A 23,792-nucleotide genomic window follows, 5' to 3' on the forward strand; every position below is an offset into this window, starting at 1 on the left:
AATTCTAAGTGCGTAAATTCTAAAGATTCGGTGTAATATTTTTCCACAAAAACTGTTCATGTGTGTACTGTGTCTTCCTGAGGTGGAGTTAATTTTCTTCATAGCAGCCTGAATGGTGCTGTGTTGTGGATTTGTGATTAAACTACTGTTGATAACACAGCAGTACTTCAGCTACTGCTGAACAGTGCTTGCACAGGGCGAGAACTTTATCCCCACTTTGCAATCAGCCCCACCTAGGGAGAAATGCTGCTGATGGTCCAGAAACATGGGAGTGGAATTACAGCCAGGACAGCCGACCCAAACTGATCAAAGGGGTATTCCATCTCACACAGCTTTACACTCATCCATAGAAAATGGAGGTAGATAAAGGAGATGTCTTCCAAGTCAGCTGCTGCTCGGAGACTGGCTGACACTGGCCTGTTTATGGGAGGTAGCCAGCGATTTCCTTTCCTTTTCACTTCCACTTTCCTTCATCTATTACACTGTCTTTATCTTAACCCACAAGTTCTCCTGTTCTTCCTGTTATGTTCTCTGTCTTCCTGCAAGGAGGTGAGTGAGTGAGTGAGTGAGTGAGCAGCTGCCAGGTTGACTGGATGCTCTCTGGTTCTCCAATGCATGCCTGTCAGGTGTGTAGTAAAAGACATTTCATTATCAGGAATCTGCTGTTTGCTCAGCAAATCCTGCAATCCAGTTGAACATATTGAGACCAGTCAGGGTTATGGCAAATAAGCAGTGTATTAGGGCAGTGTAAAGGACAACTCTTACAAATATTTAGCAAACTCACAGCTCAAAAAAGTTTGCATACTTTACTTAAACAAACATGTTTCTCTGGAGCTAGTCTGGCATTCCACATCACTGGTGAATGCAAAGACTATTTTACTTTTTTCGAAGTAACATATTGGGCTTTCACAAAGCACTTATATAAGTGATTAACTTCAACTTAATAAAGCAGAAAGGGGAAATTGTTACTCTGAGACCAAACTGGTACCAATGGAAAAGTATATGACAAAGAAGAACTGATGAAGATTAAAAAAAAAAATCTGTTTTCACTTCATTCACTTCAGTATATTCAAGTATTGATATGTCATACTAAGGGGAAAGTAGCATAACACTGACCACAGGCTTTACATAACTTGATTTTTGCTTCATTTAAATATATGTGGTTGAAATAAAATTATATTTTGAGAATGCAACAACATCAACTTGATTATTTCCTGTGATAGAGTATATATAAAAAATCTTCATTAAATAGTATCAATTACTAAATAATTGGTACAATTTGATACACTTATTAAATGTATTGATACAGTTACTAAATGTCTTACCAGTTTGTTTTTTTGTTTCTTTAAAATGCCAACTCCTAGACCTTGTTAAAGCTGCTACACTGAAGAAACACTTATCATGATTGTTCTGTTTCTGCTACAACCCACTCACAGCCTGTGGCCAACTGGCCTTTATCCTGCTCTCTCACAAGGTCATGCTTTGTGCTATGATGCAATCAAGACTTGTTCTGGGCTTTATCTGTTCAAAAAAGGCAAATTCCCGATGGCAATTCAGGTTTCCCTATGTAGTTCGTCCTTTCAACTCATTTGACTAATAGCTTTGGAAACTGGTTCTTTTAAAGGATTAAGCCAGGACTTGTCTGCGTGTGCAATACTCAGCTCCCATCCCTGGCTCCTCGGTGGCCTCCTCAGGCTGCAATGCAGTCCCTAGAGGATTGGCAGAGAATCACGAAATAGTCTGGGGTGGGAGGGACCTTAAAGATCATCCAGTCCCAATTCCCCTGCCTTGAGCAGGGACACCCCCTACTACAGCAGGTTGCTCAGAGCCCCACCCAGCCTGGCCTTGAACACTGCCAGGGATGGGGCATCCTGAACTTCTCTGAGCAACCCATTCCTGTGCCACCCCCACCGTAAATGGAAGATGGAAGATGCAGGGGTCGCACGCAGGGACTCTGCCCCCGGACGCTGGGGGGAAGCGGGAGATAGGGAACACCCTACAGCCGAGTGTGGCTCGGCCGCCGTGGGAGCGGCCGGCCGGGCGGGAGGGAGGGAGTGGGAACAAAAGGAGGAGGGGAAACGGTGGGAAAGAAAGGGAGCCACGTGACGACTGGCGCGGGCGAACCGGAAGGGCACGGCGCGAGCGGGCGTGACGTGGCGGCGGCGGAAGTGCGTGTTTTGTGTGTGTGAGTGTGTTTTGGTCGGGGCAGAGGCGGCGGCGGAAGTCGGCGGCGGGGCTGGGTGAGGCACGGCTGCGCCCCCGCCCCTCGCCCCCACCGAGGAGCCGCCTCCCCTCTCTCCCCTCCTCCGCCCACCCTGCCCCGGCGCGCCCGCCAGCCCCGACCGACGGACGGACAGCGCTGCGCCGCCGCCCCGGCTCCCCCACCCCGGCCAGGTGAGGAGGCGGTGGCGGCGCGGGGGGGTCCCGGCGGCGGCGAGACGCGCCTTGTCCGCGCTCCTGGCGGCGGCCGCTCCCCCGGCGCTGCGGGAGCGTCGTGCCGCGGTACGGGTGGCCGAGGTGGGCAGCCCGTCGTACGGGGAGGGGACGCTGCTCTCTCCCTTCCCGGCTCAAAATGGCGCCCCCGGTTTTCCCACTTCCCCTTATTCCTGTGCCTGGAAGGGAGCCGCGGGGGAGGGGAGGTGGCGGCGGGGGTTGGAGGGGCTGGGCCCGGGAGAGCGGGGATCCTCCCCTGCGTGCGGGCGCTCCTGCAGAGAGGTATCGCAGTCTGGGGCCGGCCGTGAGGGCTGTGCCCCTCGAGTTGCTTGTGAGAGATATGGAAGGGGAGGTTGGGTGATGGGTCCCTCGCTTTCCCTTTCGCTTGCGTCTGGAAGAAGGACGGTGAACTAGGTGGGAAGTAAAATGCTTCCGACAATGCGTCGCCATCGGGGGGATCGCGACAGGCCTAGCATGCTGGATATCTTCTGCATCGCACGGAATTGGAACTAGACACAAAGCTGGGGTAGGGTAGAGGAACAAACCTAAGCTTTTTATGTTTTAGAGGAGAGCTGAATTGCATAAGAACTATCAAAATGTTTCAAACAGGGCCGTGAAAGGCTGTTCTCTCGGCATTTTTAATGATTTTTTTTCCTACCTTATACTTCTTTCAGAGCTTGGGGGTGGCAATGAGAGGCTAAACAGCTAATTAAGCAACTGAAATTAATCAGTTTCTTTCATGTAACGTTCAGGCAAAGTAAAAATCGTGGTATTTTTTATTTTTTCTAGTTTTATAGTGTCTCTTCAGAGTTACAGTCATGCTTACCTACAGATTGCATGTAGGTATTGTTCTTCCATAATGAGAAGTGTCAGGAAAAGCTAGATGTTGGCTGAAGTGAGGTGGCTAAAGACAATAGTATTGTAGTCATCGCTTACATTTCCTGTATGATAAACCAGTTTATCTGAAAGCAATTGGTACCATTCATCGCTTGGATGAGCTTATGAGATGGCTATTACCTTTAATTGTAGGGCTATGATTTTTTTCGCAGCAACTGTGTTGATTCACTTGTTTAACTTACAGTCTCATTATGTCTCAATATGGCTTACATATGACAATCATTTTGCTGGTTGACTCTGTCACTGTCTTGAACACTGCAGTAAGGTGTCACACTAATTCTGCTGAACCTGGAAGGAAAATTCAGTTAGCAGGAGTGGCTAATATATTAGCCTTTCTAGTTAGTGCCTTTTAAAACATTCAAGAAAGTCCAGTATGAAGAAATTTAAAGTAGGTAATAGTTGCAGCCTCAGCATTGTGTGCTTGTGTCCGTTAATGCAGCGTACAAAAGTTTATTAGTAAGAAACAGTGTTGTTTGCTATGAGATATAAAAGTGGTGGAATGTTCCAGTTTTAAATTTATCGTGAATTTTTTCATGTGGCCTTTGTATTTGATAATACGCTTAATCACATTAATTGTAGGAACAGTGCTCACTGTCTTAATCTCTTCAGTAGGCTGGCTTTTGTCACCAGTGTTACTTTGATACTTCTGTATTAGATGTCTTGTAGTTGAAAATAGTCCAGTGCTTGTGCTTACATGACTGAATTATGCCATTAAGTTGAGGGTTTGTAGGTATTGGCTGGGGCTATTGGTATTTTGTACACAGACTCAAGCATAATAAGATCTGTGTTTGATCTGTTAAAATACTCAGGACTCTTTCATAAATAAAACTGAAGACTGTCCAACAGCAAATTTCTCTTCTGGAGTGAGGAGAATACCCAGCATCCAGTAAATTAGTTGGTGGGATTGCCAGGAGTACTTGGCTGATAATATACTCCAGGCTTTGTGTTCTGGCATTTCAGCATGGACCTGCTCTGTCATGGGGGGGATATTCAGAAGAAAAGTGAAAGTTCCTACTTAGCAGAGTGACCTATGTATTTATGCTGCCCAAGATGGCAAAATGGAGTTTTTATGTTAAACTCTATAAAAGTAAGAAAATCTCCCTCATTTCCATTAATGCGAAGCCATCCGTCTCAAAAAAATTTATTGTATTTCCTTTAGCAGATTTCTATATTTGTAGTCACTTCCATAATTCCCATATGTATCAGTTTAAGAGCTTGTTTCAAGTCAAGCAGTTGTGTACTTGCCTTTGTGTAGGTGAATGAAAATGTCTTACCCAGGTTTTCTTTCTTTACATATTCCAAAGATATTGATTACATTGCATACAAAATTAGAAGGAGAGGAGAAGGGGAGCCATATCAGTGGATTTTTTCCAAGGAAATTTTCACCAGAGCTGAGTTTGCAGTGTATGTGTAGAGTACTGAGTATACTATTCCTCCTGGGTTCTCCAGGTTTGTATTTTACTGATGAATTAAGAAATAGTAGAACGAATGTGACCAGAGCCTTGGAGTGTGCATGGAGGACTGTAGCATGGAAATCTACTTCTGAATCTTTGTGAGGCACTGTGTGCTCAGCTCACAATGTGAAAAGACCAGGCCAAAACCATTCTGCAGTGGCTGTGTCAAACTGCAGTACTGCTTCTCTTCAGATTAAGCAGGTACTTCTCTTGGTTTTTTTTGTAAGTATGCTGCCATGTTGTGGACTTCAACTACAGAGTTTTGGCATCATCTGAAGCATCAAAAGATGATGATTTCCCTGTACACTGATAGAAGGTGTTAGTGACTTGTTTTAATATGTCACAATCATCTGGATGTGCTCTATCAGGTTTTCAGTCTTGCATGTTCTTTTATCCTGAGCTGTTGAAAAGTGGGTGGTATGACTAGTAGGTTTCATTATTAATTTATTAGATGTATTGATGTAACTGTTGCATGAATGAGGTTTGCAGTATGTTTCTTAGATGGCCTTCCTGTCAGGTCCTGTGGTCTGCTATCAGCTTGAGAGCTGGTTATTTTTGTACATGGTATCTGACTGTCTAGAATGATTTCAGGGGAGGGATGCTGTAAGAATGTAAACTTGGAAGTTCTCTAACTACAGCTTCTGTAGCTTGGGCATCTATAAAAATCAAACTAGATATTTTCCTTGACATCTTGTGTCAGCTTTGTGTTCTGAAGTAGTTTTGCCAAGGGTAGTAATTACTGTTTTGTGAGTGATAAAAATCTGAAATAACTACCAGCCATAAATGCTCAGGTGAAATTGATAAATATTATGCAAGTTAAATGTTTTTTTCTCATACCTCCTTTTGCTCTCAGTATGGGAAACAGCAAGCAAAAAAGCAGTCATAGGGAGTAATCTGTGCAGTGATTTCTTCGCTGTGTATCATCTAGAAGTCACTTGCTCCCAGGAGTACTAAGTCACACAGTCATTGGATGTTGTCCTTATGTTTTTATGAATGCTGCAGAGTCTGGAAAAACATGGGACATATTAAGATTAAAGGGTTTTTAATTATTTCATGGTTGTCCAAACACACTGGAATGCTACAGCAAACAGATGGATTTTTTTTTTCATTTTAAAACAAAAATTACTTAATTGTCTTCATTACTTTTCCAAAGGAAAATATAAACAAATGGCTGACAGTATTCTGAACCACCTATATTTTGGTTATGCTTTGCTGCATTCTCTATTGTATTACAATTATGGAGAGATTAACTGTTGTCACTGATCCATTTTTATCCAAATCACTCCACAACTTCTGAAGCATGTTTCCACAGCATGGAGGGGGAAGAGTCTTGCCTGAGAACCAAAACACTAGTATTGCAAAATCATTGTTTTATGGTGTAAGGATGAAAGGCTTGGATTTTGAAAATAACTGGATGCATTCCTGTGTTCTGAAATACTTCACCTAAATTAGTTTAATGAATAAGATTTGTAGTATAGAATTAATTGGTAGTTAATAAGAACGACGGTAGGATTTGCAGGGGCTTTTTTGCTTCATTCTTTTACTGTGGAATACTTTCACATGTTTCTAAGAATATATAGCTAAAAGGTTGATAGATCATGTTGTACAATGGCAATTTTAAAAATATTTATTTTTAAGTGTGATGTAATAGTCAAATGGAAAACAAACTCAGGACAGAATGCGAAATTGTTACATCCCACCTCAAAGAAGGTAAATTATTTTGAGAGATACAAGAAAAGGAGGAACATGAGCAAATAAAAGTGTCTCTAAGATGCTGAAAATACTTTTCATGGCCTGTATTCTGTTTACAATGAGAAATGAAGTATCTGTTTTTCAGCTGTTATGTTATTCTGTAAATAATGCTAAGATTTTTGTTCTCGTTTATTCATGAATATTAGTTGGTAAGGGAGTATCTTACTGAAGGGTAGGGTCCTGCTAGACTGCTGAAGCACTTTCCAGGAAAGAATGTTCTTCAGGACTTGGGTTGAGGGAAAGGGAGTTAGGAAGGAGAAGGAAGGCTTAGCATCTGAGCTAGGCCTGTAGCAAACTGGAATGCTCAAGTGCCTGATCTGTGTTTGAAATAGGAAGATGGTTAAAGACTACTGCTTGGTTTAAAATGTAGTTGCTTTATCACAAGGAATAAAGAACAGGAAGTCATTTGAAACCATTATGTTTGCTTACTTTTTTGCAACATATGAATTAAAGCCATTTTTTGCTGTAGGAGCGTATACTCTAACCTAACTGGCATCCTGTATGTTGGAAAAGCTGTATCCCTGCAAAGTGTGCTTAATTCAAATAAATGATCAGCTGGAGTAGGACAAAATTATGAGCTAATTTTGGGAGGTCTTTTGTTTTGTATCTACTGTTGCATGTGTAAAAGCATAAGTATTAGGGTCAGAAGTGGTACCAGCAGAGTCTAAAGGCTTCCCTTTCTATATCAATAAGTACTGTGGGTGGGGTTATTTTCAGCAGCTGGAAAGAAGAGTAAGCAGACTAAGCAATACTCTGTTCATACTTGTGCCTACCAAAATCTCTGTTGTTACTATTGATCTAGGACACGTGTAAGTATTGGAAATAGAAATTTATCATTGTATGGTAGTTCTCTGGTAGTTTGTATAGAGTGGCCTGGAATTCTTACTGGTCAATTGGTCTTCATATGGAAGGCTTCACTTTTGCTTCTCAATACAGTTGTTAATTAGAGAGGATATTAATGATTTGTATGTGAAGATCTGTACTTTTATGTAAGGAAATTGTGTTTGATAGGTGGGACAGAAGAGAATTGATGAACTGCACTTGTGAAGAAGCTACTGTGGTGTTTGAGTTTTCCCAAATTGCTTAGTTTTTTAGCATCCTTGATCAGTGCTGACTTTGGAATATTGGTTAGCAATAGCATAATTTTGAAAAGTTATTCCTGCTTGTCATTTGTTATTTTACTGACAATTTGAAAGTCTGAATCTGTTGTGTTATACATCAGTATTGATTTGTTAAGAAATAACAGGATACTGAGGTCTTGCAAGAAGCAGCATAATTGGATTTTAATGTGCTAATTTGAAGCTTTGATGGGAAGACTAGGTGTTGAAGAAGATAACTGGTTCATGTATCATAAATTCTGGCTATAGTTGACAACTTAGAAATGATGGTACCTGTAGTCTGGACTGTTGACTTTGGTAAATACTAGGTGAAGTTGTATATAATATATTGCATTAGTGAATGAGACTTGTCTTATTTGGTTTGTAAATCTAATGCACCCACTGTCTTTTCACAAAATAGGTTATTACTGGCAGAAGAACCAGGATTCAGATCTCAGTGGAACTTGCTTTCAAAAGCTGTTGAAACAAAGGACTGCTTTCTAATTTGGACATGGCTAATCGAGGAGCAACAAGGCCCAACGGGCCAAATGCTGGAAATAAAATTTGCCAATTTAAACTAGTACTTTTAGGAGAGTCTGCAGTTGGCAAATCAAGTTTGGTGCTTCGTTTTGTAAAAGGACAGTTTCATGAATTTCAAGAAAGTACGATTGGAGGTGAGAAAATTACCCTGTTAATTTTTTTCATGTTATGTGTTTATAGCATCCTTGCCCTTGAAAGCCTGTAATGTAGTGGCACTTCTGGAGTGGGTCATTGACAGCAAGGATCAAACCTGTGTCTGTAATTGAGAACTGTATCTTTCTGAGTTAAACACAAACATCCTTTTCAAGTGGAGGTAGTAAATGTGTTCTTGAACTGCCTAGTTTTGAAACCTGGGCTAAATGTTACATTTTCTTCGTGAGTGTGCGGTGTGGTGCTTTTAATTGTGATGCATGATGCATGAAATAACTGCTTAGTAAGAATTATGAGCTTAGTTTCTGTGAAAAAAACCCGAGCATTGCATCTTCCATAAAGCTTGTGTTTGTCACTTAGACATTCTTACTTTGATTTTGGAGAACTTGCTACATTTCTGATATATTTGTGTGTTAGTAATAACAGAATTTATTGTGCTGTTTTTCCATTTTGTGGCTTCAAACAAAACAGGTGCTGGCTACCAGAATTTAAAAAAAAATCTGTTTCAACAGATTTTATCACACTCTTCCCCTTGGCAGATTTCTTAAGTTATATTGTATTTTGGAGTTGTTCGTGCTTTGAGCTGTATTCCTCCTTGGATAGATTTAAATGTATCCTAAAACTACCTAACAGCATACAGACTTTGCAAAGTATGGATTTTGTGGATTGATAAATACTCTCCAGTAGTTGCTGTTGCAGCTTGCATGAGTCAGCCTGTTCCATTGTAATATTTATGTGAAGGCCTTTCAGTGGTCTCTGTGTCTTCACACACCAGCAGTTGTTGAAATGTAAAAATGCTGCAAAGCTTACAAAAATAAATGCAAGCTGAATTTCATTGCATTCTTCTTTTGCCCTGTTTCTAGATGTTACATGTGTTTATTTTTTTCTATCTGTCAGCATAAATAGACAACCACATATTTTCTACTTTAGCAATCTTACTAATGCACACTTTTGGCTTTGTGCATTTTATCATGGCTTAAGGATAAGTGTTGGTATGAAAGTTTCTGTATGCTCTGATAAACAGCTGTGTAGTAATACAGAGAGCATTCTCAAAGTTGTGTTGTGAATTAACTTTAGAATATCCCCAAGGTTTTTAGTTCAGAAAAACAGTTAATTTTAAGTAAAATTAGTTGTTCCGTCTCAATGATCTCAAAATTCATTTAACCTCTGTTTAGTTTTTTCTTGTCTTAGTGTTTGCAATAACCCAAACCCTGTTACACTGATCAAAATCTAAACAAAGGTTAGAAAGGAGCCTAAGTTCAAGTTCGGATATATAAGGTTTAGTGTAATCTGTATTAACTTGCATCTCTTCTATATCAAATAGAAACAAGGAAATGCTATATAATACAGCTGAGAGCTATTACATGCCCCAATGTTGGGATTCAGAAAAGTTTTCTATAGAGAAAGCTATCTAACTCTGTGGCTTGTAGTTGCCTAAGGCATAATTTTCTTTGTACACAGAAGGGCCTTTTAACAAAGAGAGGCTTGTGTGCATTGTGAATCTGGATAAAAACATATGAAAGGGAGTGCAGTAAAAGGCAGACATGTTGGATGGTGGTGGTGTGGTTTTGCCACTTCAGACTAGTGTAGCAAGGCCTGTTAGTTGCTTAAGACAAAAGTATGGCTGTTAAAGATTATAGACTTTCAGATAATTAACAGATGATTAATTGTCAATTTACTGTGGCCTTGGCAAGGTGGAAGACAGTTAACAGGCATTTTAAAGTGGTTGAAGTGTTACTTTTGACAAAAAAGAGAGGATTGCAAAGAATAAACCTCTTGTTTAATTCTCTTTCCAAGTACACACCTTCGTTTATGCAGTGTAGGTACATTTTTTTGTTAAGAGAATAATGTCTGTGAGAACTTGAAAATCAGCTTGCTTAACATCATGTGTCTGCCTTGGAGAAATACAATATTGAGCAGGTTCTGGGGAGAAAGCCCTTAGTTTAGTGCAGGATGTATGGTGTTTTTCCACTCTGTTTTGGTTCTGGGCTGCTTAGGGAGCTGCTAAGTGGAGCCTGTTCTACCCTACCAGTGCTCGGATATGTAGCATTTAGAGAGATTTATGTTGATTTAACATTGGAACATCAAAGCTTTTACCTTCTCCAGCCTGCCTGCTCATCTGTGATGGATACTAATACCCCTGAAGCAGGAGCACCTGACCACTTAAGGAGTCAGCTTCTGGTCACGGTTTAACCCCAGCCAGCAGCTAAGTACCATGCAGCTGCTGCTTACAGCTGAGACAGGGACACTTCTGTATGCTAGTTACAATGTCCTTTACAGAGCAAGATTGGCTTCGTTTTGGTTTCGGTGATGAGTTGAAGGTTGGAGCAGTTTTGGAATGATTCATACACTATGATGTCTCAGAGTATGTAGGCCAGGATGAAATCCCAGGTATGCAGGCATTATGGGTCAGTGCCTTTTAAGCCATTTGATTTAAATTGGCCACAGTCCGTCAGTGTGCCCAGTGATCAGAGTTCCTGTTTCAGCTAAGTAATGGGCTTTCCTTAGTTTAGTTTTTTTTGGTTTCTGTGCTGTGTGGGCACTCACCTCCGTGCTTCTGATTGTACCTTAATCTGAATGGAAAAATTTTAGTAACTGTTTGAAGACTTGGAATGAGTTAGTATTTTCTGTAACTGAAGACCATTATTTATGGTAATGCATTCAGCTGTAGTAGCAATGGCTACAAGTTTCCCTGAAACTGCAGGCTGTTGAAATTGTGCTGAAATTAATTCTTGAGATCACTTGCAAAATCAAAAATACAGCTGTTTTGAGAACAATAACTTAAAAGAAGTGCTTCTTTCTTCCAGACCTGTTAGCTAAGTTGAAGTTGTTAGGAGCTGAAATCAAAGTTTTAAGATGCTATTCAAGTAATACAAATATGTAGAATTGAAAATATCTGAACTGTTGGATTATAGCATATATGCTGTTACTGGTACTCTAGTATACATCCTGGTTAAACAGACTGTATCTAGAAGCTTTAAGAGAAGGCTTACAGTTACTCAGATTTACTATAATGAAAAAGGGAATTCTTTCCAATTTTTGCTTTCTTATGTCTAACTTGAGGAAAGTCCAGTTGTTTAAATAACTCCTCTGTGTTGATCAGAGTCACAGACTGTCAGCTAATGCTTGCATTAAACCTGTTGTATTTTAATAGTAGGCTTGAAATGTATTGCATCTCTGTGAGCATAACTATATATGAATATAGAGATACAAGCAAACTTCTGGTTTCAGCACCTCTGTCTTTTTTGTAGCTGCTTTTCTAACTCAGACTGTATGTCTGGATGATACAACGGTAAAATTTGAAATTTGGGATACAGCTGGGCAAGAGCGGTACCACAGTTTAGCACCCATGTACTACAGAGGAGCACAAGCAGCTATAGTGGTATACGACATTACAAACGAGGTAAGTACTGGATTAGGGATGGCAAGGGGGATTTGGAAGTTACCAGTCTTGCACTGATCTTTACTTATTTTTTTCTCACTGACTTGTGTAAATCAGTTCATCATTTTGTAGAATCATAGAATGGTTTGGATGGGAAGAAGCCTTTAAACATCGTCTGGTCCAACACTCCTGCCATGGGCAGGGATGCCTTCTGCTGGACCAGATTGCTCATTTTATACTGCACTGTGTAATGTCAATTTGTGTCTCTAAACTCTGCTGGCTAAAAGACTGTTTCTAGAGTTGGGGTTTTGTTTGTTGTTGTTTTTTTGATTTTTGAGTTTTTTTAATTGTTGTGGTTTGGTTTGGTTTTTTTGGTTTTGCGTTTGTTTTGGTTTGTTGGGTTTTTTTTTGTATTAAAAAGAGGGAAAGGAGGAGGAAAAATCCTCTTGTAAAAGTGTTTCTAAGCCACCCTTAAATCAGCTCGTGGAGTTTGAGCCATTACTCTCATCACATTGCTGGTGGCACCTTTATTTCTGATAGTGCAGCCATTATTTTAATATTGTATTTTTGCAAATTTTGGTTAAGGATTGGAAAGATAGCACAAGCTATTGAGACCAAAACCTAAGGTTGTTAGATTTATTTTTATTTGAACTTAGATGAGATAAGCTTCACTAGTTTAAAATAATCTAAATCTAATAAAATTAGACTTCAAACCCAAAACTCTCAAAAAACCACAGAAATCAATGTACCATAATGAACAGTCCTCAGTAACTAAAAAGTAATTTTGAAGCCTTTTCAATGTAGCTGTTCATACATTTGAATCTTCCAGAGAAACTGAAATTCCTGGTTTTTTCTCTTAACCACTTCTTTCCTTACTCTGTCTACACAAAGATCTTCCTACCTGTTTACTTCAGCATTATCCCAGCTAAGCACAGTTGAGAACTAAGGTAGGAATGTTTCATTTTAAAAGCTCAGTTGGCAATTTGGAGTGTGCCTTTGGACTAAGGTAGCAGCCTTGCATTGGTCTTTCTTGCTTGAAGTGTAGATAACAGAGATGGGGATAGTAGGTGAGTACAAAAGGATGATGAAACTCAGTTGCATCATTTATAATCATTAACAGGAGTCCTTTGCCAGAGCGAAAAATTGGGTCAAAGAACTTCAGCGACAAGCAAGTCCTAACATTGTAATAGCTTTAGCGGGAAACAAAGCTGACCTAGCTAACAAAAGAGCTGTGGATTTCCAGGTATGTACATAATTTTTGTTCATAGAAATTGCATTTTGTTTAAATAGATAGTAAATAAACCTATAGGGAGCTTATGTGCATAGCCTAGCTAGTTATTATGGAGGTCATGCTGTTAAATATAAATATCAACTGAGACTAATTAAATTATACATGCTACCGAAAAACCTATTTCTGTACAAGTAATATGGAGGAATATGCTTTTTGGAATAATTAATTTGACTTTGAGGAATAATTAATTTATTTGCGTATCTTTAAGGCTAATAGAGTATCCGTTCTTTGATGTGACCTCTTTCTGTCTTCTTCCCAAAATTACTGGTAACTAGAGTTTCAGTGGATGAGATAGCAGTAACTCAGCACAAACTGTTCTGTCTGGCTTGTCAGCCAGAGAATTTTGATTATCGTATGATACAAAGCTGATTGATGTGCCTAACATGCTTAGGCTGTACTGTTGAAGCAGTGTTGAAATTTTAATTGAGCTTTTCATGGCATTTCTTTTGGTTTAGTGATTACATCTGTGCTCTCACTGATGTATTTTATCTTCTAGAAAGTTTAATCAAGTCATCAGAAAATAGCCTTTAAACGGAATTAAACTAACTGCAGGTAGTTTTGGTCCATTCATGATTGACTGAATTTGAATTAAGATAGTATTTATTAGTCAGTAATTTACGGTTTTTAATCTGTGTTTGGGGTCACTGTTTGAGATGCAGCTGCATATAGTAATGAATGCATTTGTAACTACAGAGAGTTGAATTAAAAGGTTACCAGTGGTTTAGGAGTTCTTCTGCCATTTTTTAATTTTATACTTCTGTGACAGTTGACACGTGGCTTTGGTGTTTTATGAAAAATTATGGTATTTAACAAAAATTTCATACACGACTGCAGTCAACAATGTAATCACATTTAACTACCAAAGTAGACCTATCTGTACTATTTTTTGAACAATTATAGTCTTAATGTTTTTCAAATGTGGGGAGGATTTGTTACTGTGGATTTGTGGGCTCCTTGTGGGCTTGACAGACCTTTCGTTGCAAATCAAATATTAGATTTCTAAGTATTTATTAATGTGTTGTTTCATATATAATTACATAGATCTTAGCAGGTGTCAATTATAGAGAGTCATCGGTTATTCTTATTGTCATAGGTGTTCTGTAGTTCAGCTTTTTCGCAGATTTCTTATTGAATGCAAAGGCAGTTACATAATCATAAGAAGCTAGAGATTCTCAGCTGAATTGACTAATAAGAAGTGGCAAAAATAGTATGGTTCTTAAGAGCAGTGTATCAGATTAAAATTCATACTGAAAAGGGAGGTAACATGGCAAATTACTGATTACTGCTTATTTGCTGTAATTGTGAATTTATATCAGGATAATAAAACTGTTCTGATCCATCTGCCTCAGTGGCTGAAAGAGTCAAGATAGTTCACAGACTGTCTCTTTCCAGGGTAATAATGGACTTGCTGACATTTGATGGCACTTTTGAAGCTTATTTATTCTTAATATTAGAGCTAGTGCTCTGCATTGGGGTTATCTCTTTCATAAATATTTTCGTTTATTATTTAGATTTTTCCACCTGAATATTTTTAAGATGAGTAGGGATCTTTAAGATTCCACTTACAATTGTTTAAGTGATTGGTGAAATTTTAACTTCTCCATAGCTGGTGCATAAATTTGTCAGATGAGTGTTTCCACAAACTGTCTTTCTTTCAAAATGCTGTAGAGGTTGTTGCTTTGTAGCAATTAAAAGTACAGAGTGTAATGATTGTATGAGTTTTCTTTTTTTTTCTTCTGAAGTAACATATCCTTATTTTAACTTTCAGGAAGCACAGGCTTATGCAGATGACAACAGCCTATTGTTCATGGAGACATCTGCTAAAACATCTATGAACGTAAATGAAATATTCATGGCAATTGGTGAGTTTATGAACAAAATGAGAACTTTAAAGGCAGTGGTTTTCATGAGATTCAGGCCATGTCAATCTTCCTAATCTAATGTAAATTATTTTTGGTATTGAAGTCTTCTTACTCCCTTTCATTTGTTTAATTTTATTTAGGCAGCTATCGTAAATCCAAAAGCTGTGCCAAAGATGGCAATGCGTGCTTAAATTCTGTGTCCAAGTTATAAGTAAAGGACCCTGCATGTGAAAAGTAAATCTACTCATATATTTTTAACTTAACATAATCTTAGGGATTTCTGTAAAGATGCTAGCATGTAGTAGTAAGTATAAACCAAGAACTTTTGTGTTCCATTGATACCGAAAATTGTATTTAATTGTTAATAAATTTCTGAAAGCACAGGAAAAAGTATTCATTTTTAGGCTGGCCACTAATCTATTTAGTAGTAACCTTAATTATAGTAGATGCTTTGCTAATGGGTAGTAGTAATGTATACCATCAAATAACCTCTCTCAATCTGTTTTGTCTGTTGCACCTCTCTAATCTCTTTTTGTGAAAAAACATCATTGATGTTAAATGTTTTTAAAGAGGTCTTAATCTTCTGCTTTCCTAGCCAGGAGAACAGGAGGTAGTTTGTGGTTTCTTTCAAACTTCCAGGAGATGCAAATTAAATTATCAGCATAGCAACACTTTATAACAAATACTTGCTTCATATTAGCTGTAAATAATTGAAAAAGGGGGATAGACACAGATACTTAACTTTCTGACAGGAAAGCATGTTTTTCTCATAAATGTTCAAGATAGACCTGCATTTAATGATGCAGAAATGCACAACTGTACTATTCTGGTGAAATTTCAAAATTATGTTTAATGGTGCAGGTTACTTCCTGTTTAAAAAAGTCCCCAAAATCTGGTTTTTTGGGTTTTTTTTAATTTGATATATCAACAATAGCTCTTGCCTCCATATTTTAATGAAGGCTACAAAGTAAATTTGAGGGAAAAAATGCTCAATTAGTAACTGTGTGTTTTGTCTGCAATGTTTTTTGGCCATGTAAGAATTTTACATCAGTGGGGTGAAATTCAGCTTTGTCAGTGCATCAGAACAAGATGTGTGCAGCAAGACTCTGAATGGAAATTCTGATGCCGTTATAAGTATTGCATGTAATTTGGAATGGCCTGCAAAATATGGATGCAATCCTCAGGACCATGTGTAAATATGATGTTAAAGCTGAGAGAAAATGAAAAATGAGAATGTTGAAAAAATTGTTGGATGCAGGCTGCAGCTGCTTGTAAATTGACTGCTTCAGCACTCATTCAGAATTCCCAGTTAAAAAATCCCAGTGCTAATTCAGTTCTAGAGACAGTTGTAGAATCCAAAACATTGCTGTGAAGACATTTTTCTATTGATGCATTGACCCTTTGTACTGGCTCAGCAGCTTAGTACCATGTGGATTCTTGGGTTTTACCACAGAACTGTAGAACAGCCCACGTTGGAGGGGACCTCAGAGGATCCCTGAGGCTGGCCCACCCTTTTGTCCAGCACCCTGAGCTTACCTGGCACCACAACATGTTGATGCCTGCTCTGCGGTTTTTTTGGCTGGGTTTCATTCATTTTAGAAAAAGTTCTTTTAAAAACTGATAGAAGTAATTTGTTTGGAGTGAAACCATTCAGCCAAACTGTAGAACAAGGGTGGTTGCTGGGCCCTGCTAAGACAGGCCCATGGAAGTCCTTTTGTGTAGAACTTAGCAGTTTTCTGATGGAGAGAAGTCTAGGAGAAGCTGCTGCTCGGAAGGGGACAGCTTTTACCCTTACTTTTTGTGTTAAGACTGAGGAGGAACCTTGGAGCTACAAGGGCAACAAAGAAATTACCCGTCAATTGACTGATAAGAACTGAAGAGAAGAGACAGCTTGGAAAAAAGCCAGGAGTGGCTTGATCTGGTGTTGAGGGCCATTTTATATGTTGTCTGCAAACACTTATTCTGGCTGGATATCTGGGAACTGTTTGACCCATTTCTGTGGTTTGTGCCTTTTCAATGTTTCTGTATCTTTTTTGCACTAACATCGTGATCTTAAAGCCTGTTCTGTGTGGGTGGATTCCCACAAGAGCTGTCATTTACTGGCATAGCACACCTGTGCAGATCCATTTTACTGCTCAAATTACCAATGCATTTCACTCCTGGAAATCATAAAGTAGCTAATCATTAAGAAGTGTCTTCACTTCTTTCATTACCAATGCACCGAATCAAATCAGATTATACAATGAGTACACTGATATGCCTATAATGTGTTGTTCTGTTTACTCAAGTGATTTAATCTTAGTAAAATCTCAGGTTTAACTCTTACTTCCTGTTCACCTTTCAGCAAAAAAATTGCCCAAGAATGAACCACAGAATGCAGGAGCCAGCTCTGCTAGAGGAAGAGGAGTAGACCTTACTGAACCCACACAACCACCCAAGAGTCAATGTTGTAGTAACTAAAAGATCAATTGCTTTAAACTGTTCTGAATATTCTTCTGCTTCCTAACTGTTAATAACCATGGAATTGGAGTGCTTAACCTGGTCCAGTACAGCTTCCAAACAGCGAAGAGACTTACAATAATAGTCAAGTTCATGATACAGAGTTTTCTTTTCACCTAAAATTTTAACATGCATGTATCCACCACTGGCTGTAATGTTTCAGCAGTAGAGGAGAGATGGAGGCGGAATAAACTTCCTTCAGTTGAAAGGTTTTAAATATCAGTTGTTATTATTAGGGGTGTAGAAGAACTACTTTCTGTGGACCTAATTGGCCAGTTCCTGTAGCCTCAATACTGATCACTGTTATAATAAATAGAATTGGGTCTTTTCATAATTCTCAATTGTGCTTTAAAACCTCCTTAGAAACAGGGTCTAAAAATTACTTAAACTTACTTGCAGTATTGATGCAACCAGTTGTTTCTGCAGGTATCCACTGTTTAGTTATACATTCCATAGGTTAATAATTTTATTACAAATAGTACTTGCATTAACAATTTTAAGAATCCTATGCTTGCCAGAAAGTGGAGTTTTAGTTGGTACATTGTATGTAAATTATATCAACCCAGTTAGTTATCTTAATGAATTAGTGATGAATCAAGTCTAACTTCATTTCTAATCTGTTCAGAGGGTACAGCCCAGTAAATTCAACTCTACAACTTAGGATTATGGGGTTTTTTGTCCTCTACAAACTGTAAGAGCTCTTCAAGTAAAACCACAACAAACTCGGTGTCTGTGACTTCTTTTCTTGTTTCTGATCATTGCTGGCCATTACAGTTTGTTTTTCCCCTAAGGAAAAAAAAATAGTGCACTAACGATTATGTACATCCAACTTGATTTTAAATTTGGATATTAATGTACTGTAAATAGGTACTCTGCATTGTAGTCTACATTTGTTTAATACTTTCTGTAATATTTAAGAGTTGCTTAAAGGTATACAGAATGTACAGTTACTTAAAGCTAACTTTTTTCCTCTCTAATCAAAGGGGGTTCTGAGTTCTTCCTTTATGGCTAGAACAGTAATAAATGATGCTCCTGTATCTGTAACATAAGTACTGCTGTCTGTCAGTAATGAACTTCGCAACTTTGTTTTCCAAAGTACATTTTATTTTGATCAGTCCAGTATATTGCACTAATTCTTTTAGTTATTTTCATTATATGAAATCTACAAAGTGTGTCAGAAGAGATGAATTAGTCTATTTAAATGTTGAACTGATAGAAACTTACCTGTGCAGATTTTAAATTTGCAGTAATCTGGGTTTAGCAAGAAAAATGACAGTTCACCAGTGTTTAGTTTTATATTGAGGTGCTCAGGTTTGAATAAAGTGGTTTAAAAAAAATTTGATTACTGGTTCTTATTGAGAGTTTCAGGAGGTTTTACCGCATTTGTACAGTTCCAGACAAGATGTCTGTTTCACTGTATGGGTCAGCATTTAAGATGCTTACAATAAATTCATGGCATAGCTAAATATAAGCTTGTCCTATATATATTGTGGCACTCCAGTTATCCTATGATAAATCTTTAAATGTTGAGGTAATTTGGTATCTTATCACATCCATTTAGAAGTATGATCAAAATAGTAATATTGTCTCTTGAACCTGCAGCTAATGCAGTCTTTGCCAGTTGTTCACAAGGTGACTTGTTGCATTGCAGTGTCTCTGAGCTGACTGTGTCTCTTCTGCAGCTTGTGATTTCCAATTGATTTGGTACATTTTTGTATCTTTTTCAAACCGTGGTGGTGGTTTGGAACCCAGTGGTGATACAGTCTTTAGCAGTTCTTGACCAACATCACCTGCAGATTGTCACAAAATGAATTGGAGTCCATTTTTTCTGCCAGCTGTGTTTTTGAGTCAGAATTAGATGGCATGGTTTTGTCTATTTTGGGGTCATTTTTGTGGCCTTAGACCTTGATGCCAGTACATTCTCTTGCAGCTGTTTATAGCTGTGGCTTGGACCTGTTGCATAGAAAGGGTTGGCTTCTTCTTGCTCTGAAGTCTCACTGTGGATGAAAACTTAGATAAAATTTTCTGTCTTCACACTGAGTTCTTCAGAGTCACCTTGTGTGCTAGAGTTGGAGTAGTGTATCTCTATTCTTTGAATTTACTCCATCGTTACTGAAAAGAGACAGTTCTGGATTAGTTTGATTTTTGTGGTCATTGGTTTCCTTATTAGGAATTCCATTTTTCTTCCTAGAATTCCATAATTCTTTCTAGAACATTTTCACTGGTTTTGTTTCAGATTGCCTTTTGAGTCGCTCTGAAAAATACCTTTACTGGAATAAAATAGCTGTATTCTATCTTGCAGATGATTAATAGTGTTTGAGTCAGTTAAGTTGCCTCCAGTGAGGGATACTAGATACTGACACACAAAGTCCTGTTTTGTTGAACAGCATTCATGCATTCTCAAATAATGAGTGAATGTTAAAGAGTTGCTGCAAGTACTTCAGGTAATCCAAAACCCCTCAAAGCCCATTAGAAGCCGATATAAGAAACTGGCAAGTAGCATTGGTAGGGACAGGTATAACAGATGAGGTACAGGTATAACAGATGTTCTTTTTACTGGAGCTCTGTGACGTCCAAGAGCCCTTGTAGTTCTCAGGTATTCCTCTACAAATCTGGTTTATTAGTGCTGATGTTTCCACCATTCTGAAGTGTTTTCTCTCACGTTAGAAGAGCTGTGCTCTTGAGAACCATGACTCCATTTTTATGTAAGACTGCACATACATCATCTGAAGTTGAAACAGTATTTAGAGCATACTGGGTTTTTAAAAGATACTGCTCTTAGAGTATCCGACTTTTGTTACGGACTGGGAAAAAACCTGAGACCATAGTTAATAATTACTTCACAGGCAACAATATGTCCATCATTGAATCTGTTTCTGGTTTTACAGCAAAGTTTTCTGTCATTCTTAGAAGACTGTTCTGGAATCTTTATCTCTTGACTGCAAATAAACTCTTCTGCGGAGTCTTAGGTGACATTTCATTCAGCTTAAAGTGCAGTCTAATATGAAAAATATGCAGTCTTGTTTAAAAGCCAGCCAAAGTGCTACTTCTCTATTTTTCTCAAATACTTTTTCTCCTATGAGAACATGTGATTTCAAGTGTCTGAGTGAACTCAGCAAGAAGTTTCAGCTCAGACTGTTTCTGGCAGCCTACAAATTCCAGTACTTGAAAATAATTTGGGCATGATGTAGGATTTACTGTTTACTTACAGGATTCCTTAAATCTCTTACTTGGTTAAGGCACCCAAGGGAGCAAGAATTCTTAGTCGTTGTGGGAAGTTGAGGACTAATTTCTTGGCTTTAGTAGGAAGAGGTATTTTTCTGTCCCATAACATTTCTGAAATCTGAGAATTAAAAGTGTTAGAAATTGCAACACTGCAGGGAGCTGGTCATGTCAGATTTGAACACAGAGCATAAAGGAAAGAGCTCTGAACCAAAGTGCTGTGTTGTCTGAGGTCCTCTGTGGCTGCCCTGGGAGACCATTTCCTGTGTTAGGGGAGATGTTCAGTCCCCTCCGATGTGTTGGCAAAAGCAATGCCAGGCAGAAGGAACTTGCTTGGGATGTGGTGGCTTTCTAGACATGAAGCTGGCTGCAGTGTGTTCATTTATATTGTGTTTTAATATCATCTGGCTAGACTGGGGCACAGACCTCTGAAAAGGGTGTATGAGTAGGCATTGCTTACACAGCAGTTGTGTTCCTTGGGCAGTATTGGCATCATCGAATGTAGGAGACAGCTACGTGTAGTCTGTGAAGGCAGATTTCTTCTGCCTTAAATCAGAAAGTGATTCAAAATACCAAACTCTGAAGGATGCATATTTTTAATTAAGTATAAATTTTAGATGCCTTTAAGTTCTGCTCTGTATGTTTCCTTGTGCTTGTTTCCCCCTCCTTCCTCTGATTTCCATGGAGAGCTAGAAGAATGTGTAAAATATCCTTTGAACCCTTGGAGCAAGACCACCAACTGTAAGCCTAACTAAGGCCATAATATAACCCATGTGGAACAATTTGAGTGCAAGAAAGAGTAAAATCTAGTCCCTTTTGGATGCAAGTCTCTCTTGTCTGCAAACCAGAGACAGGGCAAAAGAATCAACAAAACTTAGCTTATCAATATGGGACTAAATGAAGAAGATGGCCCATGTCACCACCTCCTGCTCCTTGTATCTGACCATCCTCTTTAGTTGCTTATCTGGAGCTGAAGAAACATGTCTGTACTTGTGTAAGAATGCACTCCTTGGGGAAAAATCAAGGTTCATGCATGCATTTTTTCCTTTGATGTGGTACATTTGGTGGTAAATTAATTGTATTATATTTAATAAATGTGTATTTAGCAGTGGTGCAGAAATGTGGACTTTAATCATAAAAGATTTAAAGTACCTCTGATGAATTTCAAAACTTTTTAGCAGAGCTTGAATTTATGGTATCCTTAATTGCATCCATCATGAAACCCTCTCTGCAAGGAATGGATGAGGCAGGTAACAAGACCCAGCAGCAATTTGGCAAAGAATTCACCCAACCTCAGTTCTTGCCTTCATCAATCTCTTTGAAATAAAATGTGTGTCCAATAAGGTGGAAACAAATGCCTCTGAAAACATTGCAGCCTTTTTGTGAATTAATGCTGTATTCCAGTAAAGGTGTGACTGCATTTCCTGAAAGAATAGCCAGCCTAGTGCTGAACTACCTGTTTTGATACTTGTAGCAGTAAAGGTCACATAACTGCAGAAAGCTTATTTGAGTTAAAGTAGAGCAAGCATTGAAGAATGGAGATGGGATACACCACAGTTACCTAGATCAGTGCCAGTGCATGATAAAGTTGGTTTACAGTGTTTCTCAGGCTGGCAGATGAGTGCAAGTTGTTGTTAAGGAAAAGTATTTTTTTAATATCTGGAATTGGTTTTTTCAAATGTAGAACATGATTTTTTTTATTTATTTTTTTTGTCTTGACCCACAATGAAGTCTCTCAAATGGTTCTCCCTTTTTCTACTCGTCTTTGACTCTCTTCATTAATTTTGGTCAAATTTCATATGGAGAAATGTGAAGAAGTCTTACAAGTTGTGTGAATGCACACATCACAGGAAAAAAGAGTGCCTCTGATGTCAGTGGCAGTGTCAGCCCACTCCTGACTAATGCCAAGGAGAGTGATAGAGAAGTGGTGTAGTGCTGGGCATGTCCTTCAAGCAGAGGCTGGAAGAGAATATAACTGCAGACACAAATCCATTTGGAACTCTTCGCCCACCAGCTTTTTTTATACCCACTCTGCTTTTTTTTTATCCACTCTGCTTGTGCACTCCGTCGGAAAGCAAGTATCTTGCTTGTAATCTCACAGCTGTTTTATGTACAGGAGAGGTCTTAACTAGTAACAAAAATCACCAGGTGGAAAGATACTAGAGCATCACCAGGTGGGAAGATACTAGCTCCAGCCGGGAAGGAGCTAGAGTTGCTAGTCTGCAAGAGCTTTTCTAGTGTCCCTTGTAGCAGGGGTAGGTGAAGAAACATTAGTATGTACCATTGTTTCTGATTGTAAAAAATAACTGATTCTGTACTAAAGAAAAGCAAGGTTCTACTTCATGAGGAAACAGGTCTGAATAGTTCTTTCATAAGAGTAAAATACAACAGATTTCTATTTCAGAAAGTAATCATTCAGATTATTCCCTCAAGCATGTTTTCAGCTTGCTGGTAGTAAAATGTGGTGACAGTCCAATGAAACAAATGAATTAAAAGAATATCTTAAGTATGATTCATTGACACAAGGACTTTGATGCATCAAATATCAGAAGCCTGTTCTAAAGTGATGACACTTTAAACCTCTTAATTTAAAAAAAAAAAAAAAATCATACTATTCCTACAGAGGTGTGTTACGGAATGTTTCCTAACTGTCGTTTACATTAGTAAATTGAATTAAATGCTTTAATTCAAATATTGTTGTCAGGCTATTTATCTAATAAGCTGAATATTATTGTCAGATAGCAGTATCAGTTGTGAGGGAATTAATCATGTCTGCTTCACATTGTCAAGCTAAAGGAATTGCTGCTTTTTATCTCCAGATACCAACTGCCAACAAATCTCTAGATTAATTTGATTAATTTAGGCTTGCCTCTTTTTTTTTTTTTTTTTTTTTTTTTTTTTTTTTTTTTTTTTTTTTTTTTACTTAGTTGGTTGAAGGGAAAAAGGGAAAAAAATCCTGGTGTGGAATATACTTACCTATAATAGCAATGTGCAGTAGCCCAGCAACACCTTTGGCTGTCCTGGCTAATGGGCTGTGTGTGTTGTTTTCAGGATGTTTTCTTTCTTCTTCCCCAGTGCCATCCGTCTCTTCACTAGGAATTCTTTTTCACACTGAACAGCCACTCCAGTGAACTTTGGAAACCTCTTTCCTTCCCAGCTGTAAAAATCCGCATTCTCCAAAAGGACTTAGCATACACTTTCATAATAGACTGG

The 23,792-nt window shown here is 38.5% G+C and overlaps 2 protein-coding genes across 5 annotated transcripts in view; one reads left to right on the forward strand and one right to left on the reverse strand.

Annotated features, from left to right (window-relative positions):
* Positions 1–2,174: 2,174 nt before the first annotated feature.
* Positions 2,175–18,685, forward strand: RAB5A (RAB5A, member RAS oncogene family). Of its 4 annotated transcripts, none has more exons than XM_041466522.1 (6): positions 2,175–2,517; positions 8,055–8,307; positions 11,575–11,726; positions 12,826–12,948; positions 14,765–14,858; positions 17,203–18,685. In XM_041466522.1, exons 2-6 carry the CDS (start codon positions 8,145–8,147, stop codon positions 17,316–17,318), a joined length of 648 nt encoding a protein of 215 aa, XP_041322456.1. In that variant the 5' UTR covers positions 2,175–2,517; positions 8,055–8,144; the 3' UTR covers positions 17,319–18,685. The 4 variants fall into 4 exon arrangements, with proteins under 4 accessions (XP_041322456.1, XP_041322457.1, XP_041322455.1 ...); XM_041466523.1 differs by having other exon boundaries at positions 2,175–2,502; XM_041466521.1 differs by having other exon boundaries at positions 2,176–2,394.
* PP2D1 (protein phosphatase 2C like domain containing 1) overlaps positions 2,971–23,792 on the reverse strand; it is a 28,580-nt gene continuing 7,758 nt past the window's right edge. The window contains 3 exon segments of the mRNA XM_041466227.1: positions 2,971–5,789; positions 23,556–23,749; positions 23,751–23,792. Of these exon segments, the coding sequence (XP_041322161.1) occupies positions 5,764–5,789; positions 23,556–23,749; positions 23,751–23,792 (262 nt within the window). The 3' untranslated portion in view covers positions 2,971–5,763.

The sequence above is a fragment of the Pyrgilauda ruficollis genome, unplaced genomic scaffold (genome assembly GCF_017590135.1).
Source record: "Pyrgilauda ruficollis isolate IOZ18807 unplaced genomic scaffold, ASM1759013v1 scaffold2, whole genome shotgun sequence".
NCBI classification, from domain to species: domain Eukaryota; kingdom Metazoa; phylum Chordata; class Aves; order Passeriformes; family Passeridae; genus Pyrgilauda; species Pyrgilauda ruficollis.